Source organism: Acipenser ruthenus, chromosome 24 (assembly GCF_902713425.1).
Source record: "Acipenser ruthenus chromosome 24, fAciRut3.2 maternal haplotype, whole genome shotgun sequence".
NCBI lineage: Eukaryota > Metazoa > Chordata > Actinopteri > Acipenseriformes > Acipenseridae > Acipenser > Acipenser ruthenus.
In genome coordinates, this window is record NC_081212.1 from 28,247,698 (window position 1) to 28,275,488 (window position 27,791).

Genomic DNA, 27,791 nt, shown 5'->3' on the forward strand with positions numbered 1-27,791 from the left:
TGTGCTATACATTGCTATGTTTCTTTTTCTGGATTTGGTGCATATGTATACAGATATATTTTAAAAGCAACAGGGGTATTTAGCCAATAAAATCAGTACATTTTAAACACAATAACCATGAAAATACCTCCTCCAACACCTGCGCTCGGTACAAAATAACACAATATCTACCTTTTTATAAAATAAAACTGGCAAGAGTGTAAAATATTATCTATTGTCAAAACTACTTCTACGTAAAACATAATTTAATTGTGTACTCATTCCCATCTTTGTAATTTATCATGAAAGCTATGCAAATGTATGGATCAACAGCAGCCCATTGTTTTAGATGTGCTACTGGCACACACACACACACACGAGCTTCATAGCTGTCTTAGGAACAGCACACTCTGGACTGCAACGCTTCTGAGTGTGGAGTTTTGTTCTTTAAGCTCTGAATTTAAAGCTTCTTAATTCAGGTATTTTCAAACGCAGTGATTCTTATGAGTAAAAGAAAAATCATTTTAAACAAAAGGTGGTAAGATTACAGTCACTGACACATCGTAAATTAAACTTGCAAATGTATTACAGTGGGTTCTCCTGTTATCTTTAAATACGTTACCAGATTAGCATTGATTTACAGGGCTTACAGAGTCACATACAGCTTAGTGGCTTTTTCATTTAAAATGTCTTAAGGGTTGCTCCATGTTAGTTCTAATGACAATGGCAGTGTATACATCTGCTTGCTCATTGTACAGTAAATTCATTTTCAATGTCCCAATGTGGATACTGTAATAACAAATGCACTGCATGCAAGTATTGGTAGCTGTAAAAAAAGGATACATGCCTCTGCAAATAGAAAATACAAAACCGAAGCAGACAGTAGAAATGGATTCTGAGTAAGGAATTATAACACTGCACCATCATACCTGGCATGGAACTGTGCAGTGTAATTTGAATCTGATCCCAAGAAAATGAAAGTAGAGGATTTAGTTAAACAGGTTAACACATATGCATTGGGAAGGACTGAAGACTAATGGCTAGTATTAATATGATGAAGGTGAATCACTACATAACAGCAGAGCGGCACTGTTGTGACTTTACATTGAGATGTGATCCAGGACCTAGAGAAAAACACAATTTAAATCCCATGACCTTTTACTAAACATAAAGCAATGGTTCTTTACATAAACTATGAAATGTAAATCAATGCTAAACACCACAAAGCGAATACATGTGCGTAAATATTTATACAACCACAGCCCACTGTAGCTAGTGATAGAGAAAACACATAGTATATCATATTAAACAGGTAAGAGTTGAATGTTACCTGTAGATGGTATATAATAATACCTTTAACCCTTTAGAGATGATACAGTGCACTGCTGACTTTAGTTGCTTGTACACTTTTCTGGGGTAGCCCTTTGTATGTGCAGGTTTCCTTTCTCCTGCTCGTTTAACAACTATAACAACGTGTGAAGTAAGGACACGTGTTCAAACAGCAGGGACATTTTAACGACTAACACGGAAGTGTAAAAGTGTGAGATTGGAAAATGTGTCAAACTAAAAATGAAACAAGGAATGAGAGAGAGAGAGAGAGAGAGAGAGAGAGAGAGAGAGAGAGAGAGAGAGAGAGAGAGAGATAGAGGTATAACTCCTGAGAACCCATGGCAACCCTTGCGACACAACTCTACACAGTCAAGACTATAAGTAAATAAATACAACGGTTGTGCTTAATTGGCTAGCAAAGTGTAAATTGGGAGCGAGCCCGTGCTGCCTGTGTTTACTAGCATCAGTCTGCTGTTAGAAACCTTGAGGATGCTCTTCAGATGCTCCAGTTCTTGGCGTGCCTCACGGGTGACTGCTGCACAATAAGTACAGTTGCAGGGTGTCAATTTGTTTCTATTAAGGAAACTGGCTGTCGGCATTATAGCCTGCTTTCCAAGCACCATATTTGGTCTGCTCTTGGATGTTGTGAAACCAGGCCCTGAAAGCAACAAGCTGGCTTATTTAGGTCAGTGCGTTCATCTGCTATGTCATCTATATAGTCTACCGATACACAAACATAATGTGGAGCTCTGGCACCAGGCAGACTGCTGGATTCTTGGATCGTCAGACCGTGATGCGTAATCAAACTGTTGCATCCACTGTGACTGCACTGTGCACGCTCCCGGGGGAGATGTGAATGCCGATTAGAAAAACTCTTTCTTCAAGGGGGGCTTTGATTTTTCTAGGAAAGATGAGGAAAGTTCACTTTGCCCTGAATTACATTAGACTGTTGATTCAGCTTCAGATGAAAATATGTACCTGCACATACAAAGGGCTACCCCAGAAATGAGACCGGATTGCAAATAAAATACTCTGCATTGAAAAGAAATACAATAGGTATTTATTTGTTTTCCCCTTTATTTAAAGTAGATTTTCACAACAGATAAAAGCAATCTTGATGGCAATGACTACACAGAATGTGACTTTCTGCAAGATCCCCCCCCTTTTTTTTTACACTAGCGTACTGTTTTTAAACTGCTGTATGAAATTACAAACTGTTTTAAAATTCTCATTTTCTCATTTTGGGTTCTGTTATGGTTTCAGCCGTTGACCTTGCATGAGCTGTTGTTCTGCGTGTGACTTGTTTTGTCAGCAGTGTTTCAGCTTGACAGACCAGATGCAATGTATCTGGTGACCAGCGGATCCGAGGGCAGTGCTGATTTCCCAGGATATTTGACTCTCTGCTTGCTGGCAATCCAGGTTCCTTGAGAAATGTCATTCCATGGCATGGTATTGAGAAGGAGGATTTGGAAATGTATAGAGGATACATAAAAAGCTGTGCTCTTGATAAAGAAAGCTGTTGAAAGCATGCAATGCAATGCTATACAATGAAGTATTAATGTAGCTGACTTTTGTGAGAATCACTCACTACTTTTTCTTCACTGTCCAAAAAGCATTTGCAAACACGTACGTCTTTTCGGATAAAACAGGAGTTAATGAAACAGACTATGGACGATCTTATCGGCCAACGTTACGATTCCAAAATCTGAATAACAAGATCTGTGTAATAGATTATCGCCCTGATATGTACATTTGTCAAATAGTTGTGCTATTATTCTTCCGTGTGGTTTCTACCTCAAAGCGTTTGGAGATGTGAAAGCTGTATCGAGTTTCTTCATGAAGCCGAGTAGTTTAACCCCTACATGCATGGGTGTAAGCTAGCAATATGTTATAGCGTGTCCTTGTATTCAGAAGCCAGTCTGTCTGAAATACGATTGGGTGAGGCCCCCTCAATATGTGCACAGCAATCAAAGTTACAGCGCACTTTAGGGACCGGAGTCCTCTTCATTACTCTTCATCACTGCTCCCCCAGGGGGTTCATTTAAATATTTCTGACATAATGACCTGTTCATTTTCTGACCCAGCCTTTTAATCCATTCGGCAATGTGTTTGACCTGTTAAATAATGCAAACAGGGTCAGCCTAGTGAAAATAAACAGCTGCTCATTTATCTCCAGGCAGGGCAGGGGGTAATTGTGTTAAAAATGGAACATGGGTCTGCAGCCGTCCCAGTGCTAGGATAAAGGGCAGGACCTCACACGAGAGCCCTTTGACCGCCTTCCTCCAAACCTAGCTTGTATCGAGTTTTTATTCATTTTAAAATCAAAGCTGCCTGCCACAGAAAGCTAATATTAAAGCTGAATCACACCTCTTGTGGTGACCACTCTGATGAATTCTGATTGGTTGGTTTCCCCCCCCAGGACATTACACTTGACTGGTTGTTTTGAAGCAGGGTTTGTTTGCACATTAAACACTAATTAGGATTGAAGTGTGGCTTTTTGTGTAAATCGGGATGCTCATTTTAATTAAAGATAAGGACTGTAGAGTACTGGCCCATTTTCTGCATTTGCTGAGGCAGGGACCATTAATTATCTCAAATCTCGCTCTGCTTGTCATTGTTTACAGTGGAACCCGAAAGATTTAGCTTGACAACTCTATTGTCTGCTTCATTATTTTCACTGGAAGGGAATCTGAGAGAAGAAACCAGGAAAGCAGCCTCACATTGCTTCGATGTGGACATTAAATGTCTCTAGGGATGATATTTTTCTTTTTCTTCCTCATACCGGTTAATAATTGATCATGTGCTCATAAATATACACCTCTGGGAAACACGCGCACACACACACACACACAAAAGGAATCACTGTTGCTGGTTTCTCGACAGCTCATTCAGTAAACATCACTGTGGTGAAATAGCACAGCATTGATTGAGGAAGTGTGTCGTTGTAGCTCCCACAGACTGCAGGGAGGTGTGATTGCAGAGGGGGTGCCCAGTGGCTCACGTGGCATCAGCAGTGCAGGGTGCAGAGTCATGCAAGCCTGGTTCGAATCTTGTCCATGCCAAGTTGCTAATTTTGGCTGGGGACCAAGTGAGACTTATGACCTTTGCTCTCTCGCGAGGTTAGAGAGGTAAATCAGCTGAGGAAGGTTTGCTTCGTCGCACATTAGCGACACCTACTGGTCAGGTACCGGCAAGTCCAGGCGGGGACTTCCAAAGGATGCGTAAAGAGAATAGTTTTAGAGGGACATTAACAGATTGCAAAATGAATATGGTAAAGGAAAATAACATCCGAATAATTTGCAAAGAAGACGTAAATCATTGTACACACCATATAGATGGATGGATAGACTGATCGAAGGAACCGTGTCAAACTGAAAGATATTCCAATCAAAAGAGGCAAAGTGTCAAGCTCAATGCAGTGCTGCAAGCGGGGCTGTGAAGAGATCTTGTGTAGATGTGCTATTGTATCTCCTGAAACGTTGCTGTAAAACAGCATCCAGGCTGAGCTGTCAGGTTGAAACATGCCAAACGGTCTTCGGTTTCAATCAATGAAGTTATAGCGATAAGTGATACCTGGGCTGAGAAACGAAATAAGGTGTTATCACAATGTATAGCAGGCCAGTCATCATAGGGGCATGCGGGCCAGAGAGTGTAAACTCTGCAGTGTGGTGTGGACAGGAAGTGACACATGGTTCAGGTGTGAAGTGACTGGAAACAAGTTGGGACTTAATACTGGAGCAACAGAAACCAGAGTAATTGTAACAGTATAAAAAGGGTCTACCTGTAACTGCAAGGTTTTGTCGCCGGTTGGCATTGTGTGAAATGGTGTGGCTCCTGCAGTTTTTGGTCATATCTATTTTAATGGGTAGAAGAATAAAGAATGGTTAATGTATCACCCCACTCACTGTGTTGTATTTTATTTAACTAGGCCCTCTGCATGTTCTGCCATTCATTAACCAATAATGTTAAAAAAAACTACCAGACACGTCAATCTGTGAAGGCCACCGTGGCAAAGAAAAAGCAGCTTTATTTGCATTTCTCTTAGATTTTTCAGCTTGGCAACTGTAGCATGGAAACAGGTCTAGCAATAGGACCTCATTTTGTTTTGTAAGATGTCCCCCTCGCCTTCGACACGGGACTCCTAACGGTCACTTCAGCGGGTATTAGCATGTAATGACCGCTGCGTCAGATATAAATGCTTAATTCATATGCCTTTGTCCTTTGCTTCCGTATAATTCTTAATTGATAAGACACATATGATAGATAGAATGACACAACAGACCCGGGGGACAGCGTGGCACATGAGAGCTGCATGTCCAAATTCAGTCCTCCTGTGGAGTTTTTTTTTTTAGCTCATAGGGATCAAGGTTCTTTACAGGTCATCTTTCTTTTATATTCTCCTTTTGAAATCTGTTTAAAAAAAAACAACGATGTATTAGAAGTTTAGAGACATGATTAGATGAAAATTATTTTCAAGATCTCTACTATCAATTAGCCAGCAAGCTCATCTAGGGCTGTGAGAATTAAAATAAATAAAAAAAAGAAATAACGGGGGGAAAAAAAACTAATTAAAAACATTTTCAATCAGTGAATCACTGGAGACTCAATTTGCATTTTAATGGCTATTGAACAAATAATAGTGTAGCGAAAGCCTGCAACTAACTTTGCTTTTTTCAAATTGTTTTGGTTTGTGCTAGGATTGTAATTGGTGTTTTTTTTATTCATTACAGACAATAACAAGCGCTAATAACAATTTCGAGCAAACAGTATTGGGAATCTAGCATCAAGTTCCTACGAGGTGGTTTTCCTTGGGTCATTCATTTAACCGAATACTTGATTGCTTCCTGTGTCAGGAGATCCTCTGGAAATGGAGTGCTGATCAGCAGCCCGGTGCCTGGTGAACTTCCAGGTGACAGAGATCATCAGAGAGAACAGCGCCCCCCCCCTGCTCACCCAACTGTAGCGCAGTAACGCAACACCGCTCAGGAAGTCAACACGCAGGGAGAGAAAAACAGTGCAGCACACCAAAGCGCTGCATAACGGCAAGAGAAATCCAATGCGTTTGTTTCAAAAGAACAGTTTAATGAATTCCTAACTTCATTTAAGCAGACTTAAAAAAAAACAAAAAAAAAAACACTAACAACTGCAATAATAACCATCATCACCTTTTTAGTGTGCAGAACCTTGTTTGAGCGGTCATGTCATCACTTTATCCTGCTGACACAGTGTGTGTGTGTGTGTGTGTGTGTGTGTGTCTGCGTGTGACTGCTCCATGCCGGCTGGTTCGTGACATTAAGAATGTGACGTTCACATTCTTACTCGTGACATTCTGAACCTGGCATTCCTGCTGGTTGCTTTAAAACTATTTTCAACGTTTCATAAACGCGACTTCATGATAAATAAAGAAATGGTACGAGAACTAAACTTCCATGAGGTGGAATCTCTCTATGGAGACCATCAAAGAGTAATGGTGTTGGGACTTCCTGAGGGAGATAATCAGGTCCAAATTATAAAGGGACTGACAAGAGTAGAAGGGCCCCAACAAAAATCAGATTGCATACCTCGGTAAGGATATCCTGGTTAAAGCATTTACCCAATTATGTCTCCCCAAGGAAGTTTTATTTTCCTGATCTGCTGTATAGTAGTTTGTGCTAGTTTGTTAGCTGAAATTACTGTAGCAGGTGCAATGCCTGCGTGTCCTGTAGAATGAGGTAAAACTACAACATTGACCCTTTATTAAAAACCGCCAGCAGACGGTTATACCAGTGCTGTCAAGTCAGCCAGTTTCTGAAGAAGTGCTTTACTTTGTGAGAACCAGAAATTCAACTTCGAACAACAACACTCTTTCAGAGCTGGGTTTGTCTGGATTACAGGTTTTGATATTGTAAAGAGCCTGACTGCCAGCTTTGTTTTGAAAGACCTTGACACACATGCAAGATTACTAAGGAATTAGGCTTATGGAGGGTGGGGGCAACTGATTTAAACAGATAAAAATAACATATTAATTGGACATTGTTAAAGAAACCAATCTCTGTCGTTTCCATAAACATTAAACTGCATTTAATTCATTCCAGCTAACTTTGAAAAGAGTTCAACTGACTGAGGTATCAGTTTATCTGATCCATGGAGCTCCCAAATAATCTTTCACAGTATGTGCTCTGCTGGGGTCTGTACAGCTTTTGTCCAAGAGCAGCACAGGCAAGGGGGACTTTGTTCAGAATTCAAAATCTATTTCTCTTGTGTAAAGTCAGCTCCCTAACTTTCAGAGACCTGCTTATTCCATTTGTAGTTTGTTCAGAGAAGGAGCACAAAAAAGTCTTATTCTTTGAGTTAAACCTGTGAAATTCAACATAAGTAAACAGACTAGGTTCTTCTTCTTCTTCTTCTTCTTCTTCTTCTTCTTCTTCTTCTTCTTCACTACTTTAAAAAAGGTAGAATATGTACTGTAGCTCAGCTGTGTATATGTACTGTAGTTCAGCTGATGATTAGTGTATCATGTGCAAGCTTTTCAGCCCAGCAATCAGAGCAAACAGACCTTGAGTTCAGAGGGAGGGGCCATCTGAATGATTTGTAATGCGTGTGTGTGTGCTTGTAGTAAGAGCACGTCATATCACTCCCACTGTGTGTGTTAGAGAGACGTACAGAGAACTGGTACAGCTTGCATTGCTTGACTTTTCAAACCTGTCTTTCCCTGAACCTGTGGAGGTTTTTAGCAAGGTTCTTATGGAGGTACCGTCTTGGAAGAAAGGAACATAAACCAAGTAAGTGTAGTTTTATCCCAGTACAAAACTTTAAAGAACTTTTCAGAAAGAGATGCATGGCACTTGCCTAGTTAATCAGTGTTAAATACTGAGGAGTGAGTGAGGGAGAGCAGCTGTGTGTTTTTGACTGTAGTATTGTCGGTATTCCTCTTAACAGGTGTTTTGATTTACAGTTAAGAAAAGAAACCTTGCAGAGTGTGTTCAAGCCATGCAAGGGAAACCCTGAATGTTATTGCTGAAAAGAGGCTGGTGCTAAACACCACCTGAGCTAGTAGTATCAGTCAGTGACGACTCTGCAAACAAAAGCTGTACACTTTGGAAGATGTGGCTGGAGACGCTGTTGTCGGTAGCTGTGGGCAGTGGAGTAGAGGCATGGACTCTTATCACAAACTGTGCTGAGTGTACTTTGGCAGAGACCACTCACTGTGGCCCCACTAACAAGCTGATTAGAGCGAATGTTGAAGGCCATTTGAACTGACTGTGCAGCCAGTGTTCACTGTGTGTGCCGCTACTGTACTGCTGGGAATTATATTGTAAAGATGGTCTGTATTGGAAAGAGAAACATAGGAGCTTTGTGTAATTAGTCTTGTTGATGCTTCTAGGTTAGCGATGTGTAACCAGCTGCTAAGAATATGGGAATGGATTTCAAGAATGCTTGAAATATACCTGCTTCCATCTTCACGACACTGAATAAATACAAAAATCACAAATTCAAATTCAAGGGAGGTTGATAGGGGAGTAATTGTTTCTTAAAATAAGAGGTATCTATTATAGAAAGGCCAGTGTGTGTGACTGGTATGTATTATTGTAGGGACTGTACAGGTGTTTGTCAGTTTCTGAAACCCTACACCTAACCTAATCTTGACCCTAACCTCGGGTATCCTTTGTCTCAGCAGTAAAAAGTGAGTCATGATTGTTTGCCATGACATTGGTGAAAGATGGAAAGGTATAATTTGATAAGGGGGTTGGATTCTGAGCCCATGAATAGACTTGCATTGTGTAAAGGTAATACAGGTAATTCATCTTAATCTTCTAATTGATATACTGGAAAGTATACCCCAGCTTTCCTGAATCCAGGATATGCAATACTGGGGAAAATAAAAACAGCAAACAAACTGAACACAGGTAAACATGTTAGACTCTATTAAATCATGTTGACACTTTTTGGGACTGAAGGAATTCACCATGTGTTGTTTTGTGTTTTTGGGGAATTTCCATATGTAATATACAGGCTTTCTGTTTATTGACTATATGGCAGCAAAAAGATGATACAAGATATTAACATCTGATCTGTTTAAGACAACAGCTGACATCTCTGTCCAGTGAGCAAGCACTCTGACAATGAGCGGCTTGCTGACAATGGCTGGCGTGTTGTTTGTTGACTGAAGCACGTTTGTTGGTGTTTTTCAACCACTGAACTTTCATGTCTAGCTGGTGCTTCACTGACTTTGCTGTTTAACACCAGAATGATTCTTTTAATTTTAAAAGGGAACCAGCTCCTTAATACTGAATGCATCCCTGCTGATATCTATAGGGAGTGTTTGTTAACATGTACTGTATGTCAAAACTGCACGCCACTGTGATGGTAAACATTTAAAAGCACTTCGACTGTGTAATCTTGGACTGATCAGCGATAAGGAGAGGTGCAGCGCTGGATAACACCTCTCACGGCATGACGTTTTTCACAGCATTCCTTTTGTGTATCCGAATGAGGTCCTAGGGGACGAGAACATTGATTGAGTCAGCCTGAACAGAAGTATTTACATATCACAGGGAGGTCAAGCATACAGTACACCTGATGTTCTTATAGCAGCATGGAATGTAAACATGCTGAGATCTGATCCTCTGCTGTCCCCCGCACTCGTGTTCTTAAAGCGATACTTCAAATGCCCTTTCTCCAAGATTACAATCTATACTTCATGGGGCTCACAACAGTGCTCCACACTCTCCGGACACCGTTTAAGCCCTTTGGAATTCAATCCCATTCTCCTGAAGTGCAAATCCTGATCATTATCTCAGGTCTCCCGGGACTGTGTTTCTGAAGCCAGCCGTGCATTGCAGCCCCACACATTTACTGGCAGGGCATGCTTCATCGAAGTGCCCTGTGGCACCCGGAATGGAAATGTTAAGAGTCCCTCACAAACATTCTCACATTAAACGCTTTATTTGCAAGTCGCAAAAATGCAACCCAGCCAGGCAGGTGTCCTGGAACATGCCCTTCATCTGCCAAACTAGGGAGCTCCCATAAACCTTTCAGGTCCCCGCTCACTTAAAGGGGTTACAATAATATACAACAGGTGTTCAGATAAATAGCTCTTAAAGGGGCAACAGTAATATACAACAGGCATTCAGGTAAATAGCTCTTAAAGGGGCAACAGTAATATACAACAGACATTCAGATAAATAGCTCTTAAAGGGGCAACAGTAATATACAACAGGCATTCAGGTAAATAGCTCTTAAAGGGGCAACAGTAATATACAACAGACATTCAGATAAATAGCTCTTAATGGGGCAACAGTAATATACAACAGACATTCAGATAAATATTATTATTATTTATTTCTTTGCAGACACCCTTATCGAGGGCGACTTACAATTGCATATGCATAATAGGGTTTGTTACATTACGAAGAGTTTTTCTGGAGGCAATAATATATATATATATATATATATATATATATATATATATATATATATATATGGAGCTCTATTGTAATGATCTTAACATCACAGATCTAAATACCACTGCTATGTGATCTTGCTCTACTGCATTAACAACTGCAATAAAAATAAATGTGTTAACTTGTGTCTATTACTGCTGGGTAAGTGCACTCAGCTAGAGGTCTATAGGTTAAAGAACATTAGGAAACAAATGACTGCATATTTGATGATGGGAATTTTTTTTTTTCACAGGCTTCCTCCTTGTGGAAATAGAACTCGGTCTCCTCCATATTCCCTGTTGGACTCTGTGCCATGACGTGGGAAATGACTTTTGCCTTGGATGGAGGCCAGATGTCATTTCGCGCCTGCTGATACTAGAACGAGTCCCTGAGATCCAGTTTTTAAGTGTCCAAGTAAATGTATGTATTCATGGATTTATTTACCAGGAGGTATGTGTACAGGGAGGCCCCTTCAGCATGCATGTTTGTGTCCATAGAGGCCCTGTCTCCATGCTGGGGTCGGTATGTGGTGCTCATTGCAGGGCTATGTGGCCAGGGAAGCATTAATAGCTTCTCGGAAACACAGATTGTTTAACGAAGGGGGCTGTCATTCAGATATCAAGACTAGGTGCCCTGCATGTGTTCTCAGGGTGTAGAATCAGCTTGCAGAATCTTTCTCCAAGTTTTTCTTCACTATCCCTTAATATTCACAGAGAAGTTGGAATGCTATTTTTAACTTCAAGGAATGGTTCCTCTGAACACACTTTAGACAGCAGTGAAAGCAGACAGCACGGTCATGTTAGAGATGAGGCCCGTCTTCTATGCTCATTTCTATTTCTATCAGATTGTCTCCTTAGGCACTCGCAGTGCTGGCGTCTGTTAGCTCTGTTGATATGCGTTTCAGTCTCTACTCGCTGTAACACATGATGGGCCTCAGACCAAAGCACAGCAAGTTCTTCAGCTCTTCCAGAGCAGCGTGGGAGACGTGCTCACAACTCGGAGATAGTTACAGCTACAGATAACGCTTGAAGGGGAAAAAGAAGTTTGCTTTCTGCATGCCTGGATTTCACAAGCCAGAATGTCAGCATGTTGGAGGAGCCGATCCCCCGAGAGCTCTCTGTGAGCCAGCAGAAGAATATTACGCAAATAGAAAAACACAGGCCCTGTTTGACTGTCCAAGGCAGTATATAAAGCAGACACTCGTTCTCTGTCTGTTAAAGCTCTTTTTGGATACACAAGCAGTCAAATTATCTACCTGTCTTCAAAACTCACGGGTCAAAAACTCTGTAGGTGTTTTAGGTTTGTTTGAGTTATGTGCAGTATGTGGTTGTCAGTGTAGGATAGACACTGGTAATTGAATGTTGTAACTATGCCAGGAAATCTCTGTTTGCATCCCCACCAATAAACACACTGAGAAAAACAAGATCTCACTGAGCCCTTCCTGGTAAACTGTTTCAGTGAATAAACAAAGCTAAATGATGTCTTGAAGGGACTCGTTCCTGTGTCTGTTCTGCTGCATCCTCTACTGCATTCAAACCTGTTTTAATATTGGCTGAATAGACTTTCCTGAAGTGCTTCAGTGGAATGATTAACACATCACAGTAACCCTTCATTAGCTTCCTTAGCTTTACTTAAAAAAGTCTCATCTTGGTGTCAGTGACTAACAAGGGGAAGTTTGACAAGCACATTTTTTTTGAAGATTTACTATCTGCTAAATTAAAGGACGTGTGGGTGTTTTCCGAGGCACCACAGTTTACCATTGTTCTACGGGGTCCTTAAATATGATAGTCACTACAGGGATTATTGCTGTCAGATTAGAATCATATCACAGTGTACTCAGTCTCAATGCTGATAGGATGCCATCTGAAGATGTTGATTTAAACACTTAAAGAAACATTGAACATATCTTGCTGGGTTTGTAAAAATGACAGCATGTTTGGTGCTTCTATACTGGAATTAAAGACAGCCTCTTGCAATACAGAACTATTCAGTGTAGACTTTGTTACATTTAACACATGGCTATAGTACGTCAAAGTGCTTATTATAAACACTAGTTAAAGACTGAAAGACAAGGTAAAGGTAACTAAATCTCCAGGACCTGGCACCAACCTTCAGGAATATAAAGAAGAACAAGGTGCTTTTAAACAACGGATGCAATTCTACCTAATGAATCTGCTATTAAGAGGAAGTCTAGGTCAATATCTATTGCGCAAACACAATGCGGTATACATGAGACAGACAGACAGCAGAATGCAATATAAGGGTTTTTTGTCACGATGAAGAAAACCTCAAAACCGCATTGAGTTACTGAAAACAAAAACAAAAAAGTAATTTTTTTATCCCTGAACAATAGCATGTGAAAACCGCTGTCCTGTTTCTTGTCAGTTGCTTCAGTCATCTCTGTGTACAGATTGCACCAACACCAGTCCCTGTGTTTACTTATCTGACAGTCTCATTTCAGCATCTGTTTATCTGCAATGTCTTGTGTGTACTTATGAACCAGAGCTGAAGTAAGAGAACAGAAATGAGGGGTGAAAAGGGAATTGAACCAAAAAAAGTTCAGCTGACCATCATTGAGCATGGCATTCCATTACAGTATGCCTGAATAATTTGTGTTTATGACTCTTGCTAAACTCTATTGTCTTGTAAAGTGAAACAGAGATTTCAGAGTATATTTTTTATTTATTTTATGACATTGTGTTCAGCACAGAGTCAGCAGAGTGGGCCATTTCAAGGCAACATACAAGCTGTGTGCGAGTAGTTTGGGGCTTGTTGTGTGCCAGCGAACACAGATTAGTTATTATACATCTATTACATGCTTGACAGAGCTTTAGGATTAGCCTTGCTCTCTGCAGGACTTCATTTGCATTCGATTGAGGCAACTGAGAAAATATTGTAATGGCTGCAGCTTGCATGCTGTTGGAAATGATTCCCAGGGAAAACAAAAAACGGCAACAACAAGACGAAAAATGATTAGATTATCAATCCCTATTCTTTAGTGCTTGGTCGTCTATATTAATCTCTTTTCCATATCTGAACTTGGGAAGCCTGTGGCTCTGCAGGGGTCGTGTGCAGGCTTGCTGGATCCAGCCCAGTCTCTGCTGGCGATGTGCGTCCTGCCTTTACATAGAAACAATGCGCTCAGATGCTGGGCGGGTCCCAGCTTGTCTTTACACATTTGCAGCGTATTAAGTGTCATCAACAACTCTTGCTGACTTTGAAGCACGTTCATTGCACCTCAGGGAATTTGATACATTTTCATGCTTTGACCCATTTTGGTGCGGTTCAGTTGTGATTGTTTGTTTTTTTGGAGACACCAGACAGCCTCATCGTGAACCATGCGGAGTGTGTCTGATGTTGTTCCCGGAGTTGACATTCCTCCCTCGGACTGGCTGCAGAGAAGAGCCAGCGTTCCACAGAGCTCTCTGTAGCAGCTGAAGGAGTTAGATCTGTCTAATTTAAAAGTTTGGTTCAGCTTCAATAACGCTTTCCAGTTTCCCAGCCTCCAATAATAACTACAGTGGCTTCGGTGCGATATCTAGATGCTTTAAACTTAATACAAACCACTCAAGACATCAATATTGAATTTATTTCCTTCCAAATAAATTAGCTGAATGGATGTGTGGAAAAATACTCTTGTGGTTCGACCGTGCTTGTAAAGGTTTAGGCTTAGCTGACAAGAGGCATCGCTGGAATCTAATAAAACGTTTCTCTAGTTTTCAGAGTAACGAGGGAGAGCAGGAGTTGCTGCTGATGCTGCAAACTTTCCCTCAGGTTACTTCATCCCCTTAGGCAATTTCACAAAGGAAAATAAAAGAGCCTGCTTCATGAGGAGTCTGAGGCTCAGGCTCATGTGAGGTAGCAGGCTTCTGACTTGATCTTAGCCTGTGGCCTGAAGAGAAAGCTTTCGCCATGCACTGTGCAGATTCCTAAATGCAGGCTGATTCGGGGTCTTGTCACAGCAAGCCCTAATTCTTTGTTATTACTGACATCCAAGAAAGGGTACAGGCCAGCTTGCCATCTCATATCTATAGAATGTCTAACATCACTACTGTAAAAGGTTCCATCTTCTGATGGCTGTTATCTTTCCCTTTCTGTGCAAACAGATTTGCTTTCATCTCAGCGAGTGTAGTTAAGTGGCTTGGGCTGAACATCTGTATTGCAGTATTGATCAAGGCTGATTCCAATTGATACTACTGTAGGAACAGAAAAAACTATGACTGGCAGACACAGCTTTCACCAACATGTCACATTGACAGATATCCTCCAGCAACTAGCTGATTCGTCTCGCTTGCCCCGCTGAAGCCTGTGGCCTGCAACTTGACATGGGCAGTGTGTTCTCTTTTAATTAACAGCACAGATCAATGTGAAGGCAGCGACTAACTGGAGTGTGTGCATTAGCCAAAGAAGCAGCATCTTAATGGCACTGGGACCTTCCTCTAATAGACAGACCTCTCTGTATATACAAGGCTTTCTGGCTTTTAAACACGACAGTAACCAGAAAACACATTGGGTTTGGCAGAAGAGATTTTATACCAATTTCCATTGCCATATAAGGAACACTGTGCAGTCTAACAGGAGGGAAGATACCAGTGCATTTGTAAACCCGTAAACATTCAATTCAGTTACAAGCACAGACAGCACTCCAAACCTCATCTTCAAAATTCAGTCCCTGAGAAAGAAGGGTAAAAAAGTCAGAAAGTTTGGGATATTTTTTAAATATAATATTATGTGCTGTTAGCAGAGTTCATAACATTTTAATGAAGTTTGAGATAGCTAATGAATTTCTATTAACTGGCAATTTTAGGAGATCATTGAAAGCCGAGTTTCATGCCTCTGCATTTGTCAATCGCCGCTTTATAACCGAGACCTTCTTGTGACCCCGAAACTTGCAAGTCCTGCAAATCAGCAAATGCTGCCAATCATTGCAACGAGTTTGCCTGAATTACACTGCGGGGGGAAATAAAAAGAATTGCAGCAATGCATAATTTCAAGAGAAAATCTTACATGCTACAGTATGCAATTAATGATCATGTTTTATTTTGACAATGCTTTCAAGAAAAGCACACATTTCTGTCTACTGTACTGAAGAGGTCTGGAAATACTAGTGTTCCAAACACAGACATGGGGATTGACAGCGATATCGACAGGGTGAGGCAAACTGGGTCGACAGTCCGACTCCTTCATTGCGGTACGTGCGAGAGAGGCAGTGACATCACTACACAAGTCACCGAGATCCCATGGGTTTATATCAGTAACTGAATCATACTAACTTTCACGACATAACAAACAGCCAGCCCATTTGAAATAATAACTCTAGATAATACTTGTTTCTAAAGAGTGTACACAACCCCTTTTGTGTGCATACCTGCAATGCAAGCAAAGGGCACTGCAGATACGCAGACATTCCCGGAGTGGCTAATGCAGCGTCTCCTCGGTATAGTAAAGAAAAAAAGCTAGCTGGTGTCAGCAAAGAATTCCAAATTACAATGAACTTCCCGTCACTGCCAACATTTTATGGGACTGATGCTTCCTTTTAGTAATGCTGTAAATGTTGCTGTAAGGCCTTATGATCCGTCCTTGTGTCTCTCAGATGCAGATGTGCTTCTCATTACGAGACACCAGCACATCTGCACAGATCATCTCCGTCTGTGCATCATTAGGTTGCAAATTGTTTCTTAGCTAGTGCAAACTTTTCTAAGCTTTAGAAAGAAGAGAAATCCTGCAGTGATAAATGACCCACGTGAATGACAGTCTTTTGAATACTTATCTTAAACCAGGCTGTTAGCAGCGTTTTCTACAGTGTTAATGTTCGGTAAATGACTCAGGGTCTCATCTGGGGAGCACTGTATCATATACAGTGTCCCCAAGTATCTCCTTTATAAAAGTGCCACGGTGAAAGCATAGCAGTGTGGTAAAGCACAGACAGGTATTGTAAGAGTTGTAAAATGCATGGTTTTAACTTGGAGAAAACTATTGCCAAATGAAGATTACGTTGGTAAGTCTTTATCCCAGCTGCAAATAATAAACCTCCTCGTCCATAACAAGTAAATAACTGCAGCTAAGGAAGAAACATCTTGCCATGTCACTTGAGGCCCCCCATTCTAATTTGTAAATTAAATGACCTCTGAAACAGCATATGGAAGTAATTACATCTCAGAACAGTTCACCCAAGAAGGTAGTTAAAAATAAATGGGGCATTACTTATAATAAGATAAACCAGGGAGTGCCAACAGGGATTTTCTCCCAAAGCCGACGTGGCTGTTATTGGGACCACTGGAGATTTTCCAGTTCGCCAGCATCCAATTAGAGCAAAGCATGACAAAGGAGCAGGATCCCACTTTGGGATGGTTCTTACCAATCAACTTTTCTGCAGGCTTTCGAGCAGATGGTAGTATTTTCAGTTGCTGGTTTCATGGTAATTATGAAGCCTGCTCACAATACAGTCGTGTTCCTGTATGGCTACAGTTTGCTTCCTGCTGTTATTGCAGTTGAAGGTTTTGGTTTTTTTAACAACGGGGCTCGTCTTCACTTCACGTCGTGGGTTATCCCTTCCTTATTTCTCCCTCCTGGAATGTGTTTGGTGTTAACCACGGTGCTGCTGCATTTCACTTCAAAAAGCAGAAAAGTTCTGCCTAGTTATAAAGGACATGCAGCACTTGTCTATCTATGCTGAGTCATAGAGGAGGATGGGTTCCAACAGGATACTTAATATCACTAATGAAATTCTCTGTAGTTGACTGCCTGAGAGACCTTTAAATTTCTGCAGCTGATACAGTACATGTGCCCTTTGTGACACATTAACTGAACGAACCACACATTATTAAACCAGCAATGAATGAGTAACCCAGGCTATCTGTTGGGCGTCCTGTTAAAGTGAGGACTGTCTCCTCAGCGCTACAGAGCCTGATGATTTCTGTCACGGAGGATGGCAGAGCCGGCTACAAACAGATGAGTTGAAAGCATGGAGAGCCAAATCTCACTGGAAATTATAGGGCTCTTTGGTTCTAAGAGTAATCCACTGAACCACCTACCCCCAGCCATAAAACATTTCAGAGTGCAGCCCTGTATTTTAATATATCCAAGGCACTGCTGCTAACGTGACTGATGAATTAGCATGTAATAGGGAGGCAGGGGGTGAGGTTGCTATGTAGCCCAGGGAACCTGCTCCAGGAAGAAAAATATAATTCAGCACAGTTTTGAGAAAAGGGATTACTTGTGATAGGGTAATGAAGTACTATTTAGTCAGACGTATGGAACACTGACATTTAAAAAGAGAAAGAAATAATGCCTCCCACCTACAACATTTCCAACTAATCCGGGCGTGTTATCGGTTATTCAAACAAATGTTATTGAGTAGTAGAACAGGAATTGGATTAGTAAACCTTTCTAGTTTGTTTTTTCTGTTCAATCTGAGGTACAATAGCAGCTTAAATCTGCAAGAAAAGAGAAGTTCTGTGTCAGAAAGGAACTGGAGATTGTCTGACAGCACCAGGACAAGAGACTGTAGTTTCTGTGCGTTCTGCAATTTGAAGGATATTGTCCAACGCAGCAAAAAAAAAATAAAAAAAATAAAAAAAATAAAGGGGAAATTGCTTGTGGAAGGTAAAATGAACCTGAAGTTCTGTTGCTTTCGCTTACTGTTTGCTCCATGTTAATGTAGCCTCCAGTTTATTTATAACAGAGGCTTCAATCATTTCACAAGCCTTGTCTGTGTGTGGAGAGTTTTAAATATGATTCCGCAGATTACTACAGGACTGGAGTGTGAGTTATGATGACTGAGTAAAGTCCACCCTTGTCAAGGACTCAATTCCTAGGAATGATTTGTTAGTTTAAAAAACCTAGCGTCTGTTTCAGTGTACCGTAGGTTCCTATGCAAAACCTTCTTCAAAGCACCCTTCCGGGAAATCATAGCATTACAAAAAACAACTTAACCCATTTAGAATTTCTCAGATCTTGAGAGAACAAACATTTTTAGTTCAAGAAACACACTTTGTTTTGTGACTTTTAGCAAAAGACAACAAGCAAACATAAAACGATGGAGTCGGCCACGACTGAATTGATTAAGAACTGGCAGACCTGAATTGTGGTGCCTACAGTTATAGTCGCTTGTACCCAATTGAATTCCTGGTCATGACTGCAATGTCAACTCCCACTTGTGCCATGTATTACCACATACTTATGATTAACAGTGAAACCTTATTCTATGATTAGAGGAAAAAGTAGGCAAGGCAAAAATAATCAATTAGTGACGAGGTACCCAGTGGGTTATGTCTTTCCCAATTTGAATATGTTTGTGTTATTCTTAGGCAACCCATGCAGAATTGAGCAATTTCTGTTTAAACTCCAGGGGTTACGCTAAAGATACTGTACTATGACTGTGATGTAAATGCGTGAAGCTAATGTAAGCTTCACACATTTACATGAGACACTGTTTCTCCACCCACAAGCTGGCTGTTGAGTCACAGAAGATCATTTTGTGCTGATTCACCCACGTGTACGCAAACGTTTGAAATAGGTAAAGTGATATTCTGTAAGTGCCCTGTTGTGTTATTTCATTTTAATGAATGAATCCTTGTTGTGAGGGATGATCTCAGTATTTTTTAGTAATTTAATAATGCTGATATATCCTGCATTCAGACAAGAATCTTTGTTCATAAGGAAATGAGTGACTTTACACTTTGGTAACTTTACTTGCACGTACAGAGCTTGTGCAACCTTTCAATTCTCTCTTTCTTCATTCATGCCGCATCACAGCAGGATTAATTGTCCCTGCAAATGAATCTGTCAGCCAGTGGCATCTGTCTGGCACAATGGGAATTTAGCTAAACTTGCTTCTTACAAAACTGCCTAATGATGCTTAGAGTCCTGTCTCTAGGCAATGTGTTGGTGTCTAGGACCTTTGCCAGTGTATGCCAGATTGCTTGCTGAACAGATGGATATTAGAAATAGAGCATGCTTGAGACGTAGTGATCCCCCGTGGACGGAGATATATATTATAATAACTCAATTTAAAAGAGTTTCAGTGAACAGTTCCATTGAGTGAATGAAGCTGCCACAGACCCTTTGGCAGTGAAATTCAGTCCACCCAATAATGTGAACTATGACCTCAGAGAAGAACGGTCAGAATTCCAAGAGGAAGAAGGAAGAATACAAACTTAATCAAGATGTACTGGTTACTGGTGGCTGCAGAGATCGTTTTAGAACAAAAGAAATCCTCACTAATTCCTGTGGTGTCTCCAACATGTTTAGGCTGTTTCCAATCTCTGCTGGTGTGAAATTGGTAACTACTGTAAATGTGATTAGGAAGACTTTCAGTAATCCATGAATCCTAGCTGCCTTCTATATCATGCTTTTTATTGACTGTGTATGAACTCAAAGGAGCTCAACTAAGCCTGTTGTCAAGCGATATTCAGATAACAAGAGAAGAATATTAGAATCACACCAGTACTCCCCAGTCGAGTTTTTCCTGAAGCCACATACGTCTGGATAACCAGTTTACACACCCATCCATTGAACTATTGTTTATTACTGTCTTATAATCAGTTCTACTTTCATATTTGCTTTTGCCTAAGATGACACATACTGTATATCATCTTTATTAGTAATATATTACATTCTGAATGTTTTGTGTTATTTAAGCCCTGGAGTCAAAACTGGCCTTAAACACGCAGGTGTCAGATTTGGCAAAACCTTCTTCAGTTCAACAGCCCTGTAATCTGATGAGCTCTGACAGCCGCATTGACTTAGTTTTGAAGTTACGTTATATATGTGATACTTTTGTATAAAGTTCCCTTGTAGCCAGGGAAGTGCAACCCTTCAAGGGGACTGATAGTATTGCCTTAGTCGGCTTAGAAAACAACCAACAGGAGCAGCCGTTAAAATGAACCGATCCTTGCAGTCACAGACATTTATCTGCTGGATCACGCAATGCACTTGTTTTGTTTCTCAGTAAAATGTACAGCACAGGAGACCTTGGCGGGGCAAGGTCACAGTGGGTCATAAGAAACATCTTTCATCCTGGAGAATAACTGTCCCCAGGGTCATAGAGTATGCATGAAAGTTTCTCAGAGGATAAATTGAGATATAAAGACCCCCTTATACATTTTTTTTTTTAAAACGCTCAAAAAAATATCATGCTGTTCGCAAAAAGCTAGATTTGTGATGCATGTTGAAGTCAAGACTAGGTGATAGAAAGAGTCAGAGGATGTTCTGAATGATTCCCCCTGAGTTGAACACATGTAACACTCTGTAATCTTGTAGAGGAGACACCTAGTTTGAAAACTCACTTACTGTACTCTGTGTTACTGTACTCTGTGTTACTGTTCTCAGTGTTACTGTACTCTGTGTTACTGTACTCTGTTACCGTACTCACTGTTACTGTACTCTATGTTACTGTACTCTGTGTTACTGTACTCTTCACAAGTAATTGTAGTATAATGTGTAAAGTCAGCAATTTACAACAAGTTCTTCATTACTTTCCTGACGGATGGATTTTCTCAGTGGTAATCCACTTTTTCTTTTGAATGGCACAGCTAGTTAGGGAATATCGCCTGCATTTAGGGTAGAGTACTTTTAGATTGATCTGGGGTTAGGGGATATACCAAGTGAAATGCATTGTCTGACTGCCAGCAATAAGAAGCCACGATTACATTAGTGGCTTTTTGGTGTTGACTCAGAATCCTTAAATACAAAGGATGGACTAACGACTGTATTTAAAATCGCAGAATTCAGATATGACTGTAATAGAAACCTCTTCTGTGTTCTGTAGGGCTGCATCTGATCGATGTTTTTGTCAGAGTCAATTGAATTAATATAGATCCGTGTCTGAGAGACGTCCAGTTCCATTCAGATCTTTAAAGTTCTCTGCCAGATGTACAATGTAGGTCTGTTATCAGCTATAGTGATTTGCCTTATCATTTCTGACGCTTTTCAAGGTGGAAGCAACTCTTGAGAATTACTCTTTTGAGAGTTTATAAAGTTACCAGACAGCCTTTAAATTACCAGTCCAATTATAACAACTGACCACATAAAAAATCCCAGTTGAACCAGTGCCGTGTGAACAGCCTGTATTCATTTGTGTGCTGTACTTTGTGTGTGGTGAAGAGCATGTGCATTAACAAACTCCAGAATGACTTTAAATGAGTTAACCTTGACTGTGATTATTCCAGCGATGCTGACCTCTATATCATATTTATTCTGAGCAATTTCACCAGCGCAGAGTTTAACAACTTGAATGTGGGAACAGATGGTAAACCTGTGTCTAAATGATATCACATGTTTTAATATTTTTGCAGGAATTTAATGTGGGGTTCTTAATCTACATTATATATTGTTGTCTTCTTTCGTCTTAAGGAGATGTACTGTACAGATTTGAAATGTGTCGTATTAAATAAAGCAATACAGCTGCGAATGATTTGGAGAGATTTGTGTTGGTCTTTTGCCAGTTTCAGTTTTGGTTTATGTAGGTGAGCATGCTTGCTGGTAAATGCTTTCTGTAATTCATTGCGTGCTACAAAAGGGCACAGCAGCTCGTTGTAATTACTTAAATTGCCCCTAGTGTTTTGCTCACATGGTTCCAATTACAACCGTGCACTGTATTTGGGAAATGCAATACAATTGTACACTATGAAAATATACTGTTGGCATTGCCCTGTGTGTGTGAAAGTCTCTTGATTTATTAGTTAAGAAGATTTATAGGTTGACAGTCTGTTTTAATGACCTTGTTTTATTTGTCCAATTAGGTAGACTGTTTGAAGCACAGATTACGCTGGGTATTGCTCAGTGACTCACTCAGTTATCTCTAACTGCTGCGCCTGATGATTTTATTTGTGATACAGAATGTGGTTCTGAGAAGAACCTGCTGAATGAGTTCCAAACCGCTCCATCAGGCTGCAGTAGATTGGAACCAGATTCGCTCCTGAAATGGTTCAAACGTCAGCTTCATGTGGGTTTGTCTGCATAGCATGGACTTGTACTGTCAGACGCTGCAATAAGCTTCACTATCACAGGGCTTTAACTTGCTTCTTTTATTGAAGAACCCAAAGTCCTCACAGGCTCATGTGGAGTAATGAGTTCTTCTGGGCTTTGTTTTTGCAAATGAAAACAGTAGCTTGGGACTGGAATTCTTTTTGGTCGAGAGTGTGGGCTGTGCCTCTTTCTGTCTTTGTTAATACTGGGCTTGGTTATTCACTCTCAGTGGGAGGACTGGAATATGAATAAAAGCCGTGCTGAAGCCTGACAAAAGGCTACTGTGCTAATAATCTTGACCTCTGCGTCAACCTTATGTTTGCGTCACATAAGCATCCGGAAACACAGGTTCACTTTTCCCTGGTTACTTCATGATTTCAAACCCTTCTGTTATCAGCAGATATTGGTCTTTCAGTCTGAGGTGTAGTTATGCTGATTATTGTTATTAATTATACATGTATGTTGATGTGTAGTACATGCGCTCCGTCTTGCAATGTCAAGATCAATTAATAAAAAGTGACTGTAGATTAAAAACCGACTATAGTAAATGTATGAATGAATGAATGAGCTGTTGTTGTATTAGTCTCTGGAGGCTGATATCAGCTGTTCTTTGTTTCTGTCTTGTGTAGGACGTGCTCTTTTGAAATGCACCTCTCCAGCAGAGTCTATCTGCTGCACTTGCCTGTACTGCAGTTTTCATGAACGTGGTGCGTGTCTTATCTTTTCTCAGATTTCCAGAAGAAGCCCAGAAGCCTGCGTGGATCTGGTCAGGCTTGTGAGAACTGGTTTTCCAGGGAGATGAATGTTGATTTGCAAAACACCAACTCCGAGCCAAGCCGTTGCTTTCACAGGAGCATCTCAAGATACTCGGAGTTCTGAAAGCAGCTCCCTGGGATTACACAACTGCAGTTATTCGTTTGCAGGGAAAAGCCTCTACGAATGCGACTCAACCTTAAGAGATTTTTAATATAAGTTGCTGCCAGGCTTCTGTAACCATGTGGACAATCGCTGTGGATTATCTTTTGCTGTTAGCCGGAGCAATGTGTGCAGCTGTCTCTATTCAAGCAGCTTCCACAACTGAGGATGATGTCACTCCACGGATCAGCTTTCAGTACAGTAAGTAAACTCGCATTCATAACCCCCAGCACGCTGCTAAACTACGCAGAGAGATACATGCTTCACAATTCTGTGTGCCCCTAAATAATCTAGATCCTAAGCCGATCCTAGAAAATATAATAAGACCTGAACTAATACAAGGAATAAAGATGTTATGTAAATAATATTGATAAGCTGTTTAAAACAATAGTTAACCCATAACATTCACCATCTGACTTATCCAACATCATTTATGTTTGTTGCAGATTCAATTAGGGTTGGCTGAGTTTAAAAATAAAGAGACGTCTCTACAAGACAGTCAGTGTATTTGGTCCTAGGCATTTACCTGCATTTACCTGAGGAGTATTATCACCAGAAAGGAAGGAACGAATGGATTTCGATTTTCTTTTGGAAGCAGCACAGCTGTAATGACCTTTTGTGTGTGTGTGTGTGTGAGAGTGTGTGTGTGTGTGTGTGTGTATGTTTATGTGTGTGTGTTATCCAGTGAAATTTGTAACAGAGATTGAGTTTCCAGTGTTTTTGATCTATAAATAAAAGCAGCTTAAGATTGCCCTGTACATTTTAGGTGCTGATAGCTCTCCTCTCCCCAGTGGGCTTCGGAGGGCTTGATGTTTCCTCACTAGCTCCAGCAGCCTCTGGGTGTTGATACATAGTAAATTGATAGCAGGGGCACGCCAGCCAGCCTAGGTCCAAACTTTGTGTTTGTTTCTTTGTGCAAGCCACAGCGTGTCCTCACAGTCCTACATCAGACAAGGGTTCAAGATCACGCAAGAGGGTTAAGTTTTAACATGAGATTGCCAGGAGGGAAGCTGTTCCATTAACTAAGAGGGGTGTAATTCACAGTTACCTTTTCAGGAAATCAAACTAAAAATTCTAATCGTACAGACTGTGTAACATTTAGAATGTAACAGGCACTACCTCAGCCAGCAAATGTTTGGTCCTCTCGGTGGCTGGTTAATTTCGTTAGCTTCACTGTACGGAATGTGTTGTGTTCTGTTACATTTTTGGAGTTGGAATACCTGATTTCAGCTCCAGCTGTCGTCCAGATGCTTTTCATTTCAGGGAATTTTGCAGGTAATTAAAGAAGCAGTAGGTTTACTGGCACCTTTATTTATAAATAGTGGGAATTTCCAAAGCCCTGACAGCTCTTTGTGTGATGTGCAGCTCACCCACGCAAACAAGTGCAACCGTTTTTGGAACTAGTGTAGCATTAAGAGCCAGGCAAAGTGCAAAGATTGGCACTTGATCTGGTGAATAGCACAGTTTGTCAAATCGAAAATGTCCTGCTCCATTCTGGCTTAGCATGTATCCACTTGGCATCTCACTGCATATTTGTTTCATTGTATTTATTATCACGGCTTGCCATCATGGTTTTAGCAGCACCCAATGAAGAGTCTCTTGTATTTTTCTTCGCCTCTTGTGTGATACTGGGTATGCTGCCACTAGATGTAAGCATACATACAGAGACACACACACACAGACACTGGGTATGCTGCCAGTAGATGTAAGCAAAAATACAGAGACACACACACACAGACACTGGGTATGCTGCCAGTAGATGTAAGTAAGACAGATGCACTGCTTGAGTAAAGCCTTGATAAAATCCAAGCTGGCCTCCGATGCTCAGGTAACATGCCTGCTTGTGCTTGTTCCTCCTGGAAATGATTCTTATCTTATCTCTGCCGATGCACACAATGACTTTACAGCATCATCTCGATAGAGCACTTAAGAAAACACACAAGTCATGCATTAAATGGGGGAGAAGAAAAAGAAGTCCCTGAACTTCACAACCTTAGATATTCGATTTGCACGGAAGAAGCTTTGCACATCGTAAATTACGCTGTAAAATTTCCAACAAAGACTCAATCGTTTCTTTGAAAACAAGAAAGCCCCCTGACACTTCACTAAGCTGAATGAGCGCACAGGGAGGGGTTTGAAGGTTATATATTGTATGTTTGAACTGAGTTCACAGCAAGGGGCTCCTGAGGCCTGGTTCATCGACAGAGAGAGAGTTATTTTAGTAATTTCTTCAACGCTGTCTGTAAAAGCTCATTAATATGACTTGAGGCATCTGTGTGAACGATGATTTATGGAGCCTGGGCTTCATCCTCGGTCTTGCAAACAAGGTGCCATTTACCAGACAATAATAAAGAATGACGGCATTGTAAAGTGAACTACAGTCTTGAAAGCTCTGAATGCAGAAGCATTGGATTTGACAGAAACATATTGAGTTAGTTAACTAATTCAACAAACAGCCTTAATCTTCAGCCAGGGGTTGGATTAAAAGCTTTTTTTACATCTGCTGTAGTGACCCAGCCCACTTAGCCTTACTAAATGAGCGACTCTCTCCTTCTGTACAATGTTTCGGATACCCGTACCCCTGCCATATCATGCGGTTTGTTGTGTTTTCCATATTCCTAGCTGGACTCAAACCTGATCATTTCTAATGAAGCAGGACAAGCCAAACACTCTTTTGTAAACTGCTGTGCAGTGTATTCCACACAGGGCTGTCAATAGCCTATACCAGGGGAAGGCAGCCTTGGTCCTGCCAGTCCAGGCATTTGTTTAAAATGTATGCTTTATTTAAAATGAAAGTTATTATTTAATTACACCTTAGCCCAATTACACCTGGAGTGGAATATCCCAGATGCCTGTGCCTTATGTATACCGAATGTATTTTTATAGAAGGTGTTTTCCCTTGAATGTATCTTCTAGCTTCCTAGAAGAGTGCTATGGTTTATTATCATAGCAGCAATCTTGAACAGGTGCAAGGAAGCCTGCGCTAATGAAGAAGCTAATCTCACATGAATAATTAACACAGCTGTAAAACGCTTACAGTGTGACGATTATACCAGTTCTTATAACACTCACATCGGTGCAAACCTGTGGAGATTTACATGGCACACAAAACCTGTGGAGATTTATATGACACACAAAACCTGTGGAGATTTACATGACACACAAAACCTGTGGAGTTTTTACATGACACACAAAACCTGTGGAGTCTGTATTTGCTGGAGGTTCCGCGTTTAGAAGGATCGTTGTCTCTACTGATCATTCAGTCTCTTGATTTGTATTCTAAATTGCAAGCTCTGTAAAAGGAATCTTAGTAATACATTTAGACACATGCTGCTGTTAATGCCAAATAACACATTAAAGCATTTGTCTAACTTTGTCTGACAATGTTCCAAGTTAGGGTGTTATCCTTCACCACAACTGCATTTTGACCAGGCACGACTCGGCTTCAAGGATCCAGTGTAGTCTGGCTGAGGACATACATGACTATGGATACAGAACACAGGTACATTCGGTGCACTGTGCTGTAGTTGTGTGTTTGTTATATTTTATTAAACAGGGTGTAAGAGAGAATGTCCCGTGTCATTGGTGGCCAGGTCTACCCTTTCATTAAGGTCGAGAGGACTACTCAGGAGATGGAAGTCATATGACTTAGCTTGCCTGGCATAGTGGCATATTGCTCTTAAACTTGTAGACATGTTATATTACCCAGTTATTTAATAATCTGTACAGTAATAAATCTCCATATTAACTCCAAATGGGTTTGCCAGACTCTCAGCTAGAATGGTTCTGGGCAGTCCTGTCAAGAACACATTGGTGCATCAATGACAAGTACATTTGGATGGGTATTCGGCAGTTAAAATGTGGCTTTGAATTACAACTCTGATTTTCAGTAGCTTACAAATTGGAGGTTGGACCGACATGAAGAACTTGGAACCAGAGATGCTTTCTTTTTTTTCTTCTACTGTCTCTACTGGTGTTTCTGCTTTACAGTGTAAGACGTTTGGGATAATATATGAATTAAACTACAAGTGAATATCCCTCTTAAATAGCAGTAGCCGCACAATCATAACAAATTCCAGTGGGATATCATAGGAGTCATATTTTAAAGTATTAACCATGTGCAGTGCCCTTTCGGTATTCTTTCTCAACGGTGCTAATTCATGCAAAAAATTATTA

The 27,791-nt window shown here is 40.7% G+C and overlaps 1 protein-coding gene across 5 annotated transcripts in view; it reads left to right on the plus strand.

The window, feature by feature from the left end:
- LOC117429815 (semaphorin-4B-like) overlaps window positions 1-27,791 on the plus strand; it is an 84,364-nt gene that overhangs the window by 37,035 nt on the left and 19,538 nt on the right. For 4 of the 5 annotated variants that reach the window (XM_058999117.1, XM_058999116.1, XM_058999115.1 and 1 more), the window contains exons 2-3: window positions 10,984-11,150; window positions 23,431-23,816. In XM_058999117.1, the coding sequence (XP_058855100.1) occupies window positions 23,696-23,816 (121 nt within the window). In that variant the 5' untranslated portion in view covers window positions 10,984-11,150; window positions 23,431-23,695. Of the gene's footprint in view, window positions 1-7,907; window positions 8,070-10,983; window positions 11,151-23,430; window positions 23,817-27,791 lie in introns of those variants that run through there. The other variant, XM_058999114.1, reaches the window with a different exon arrangement.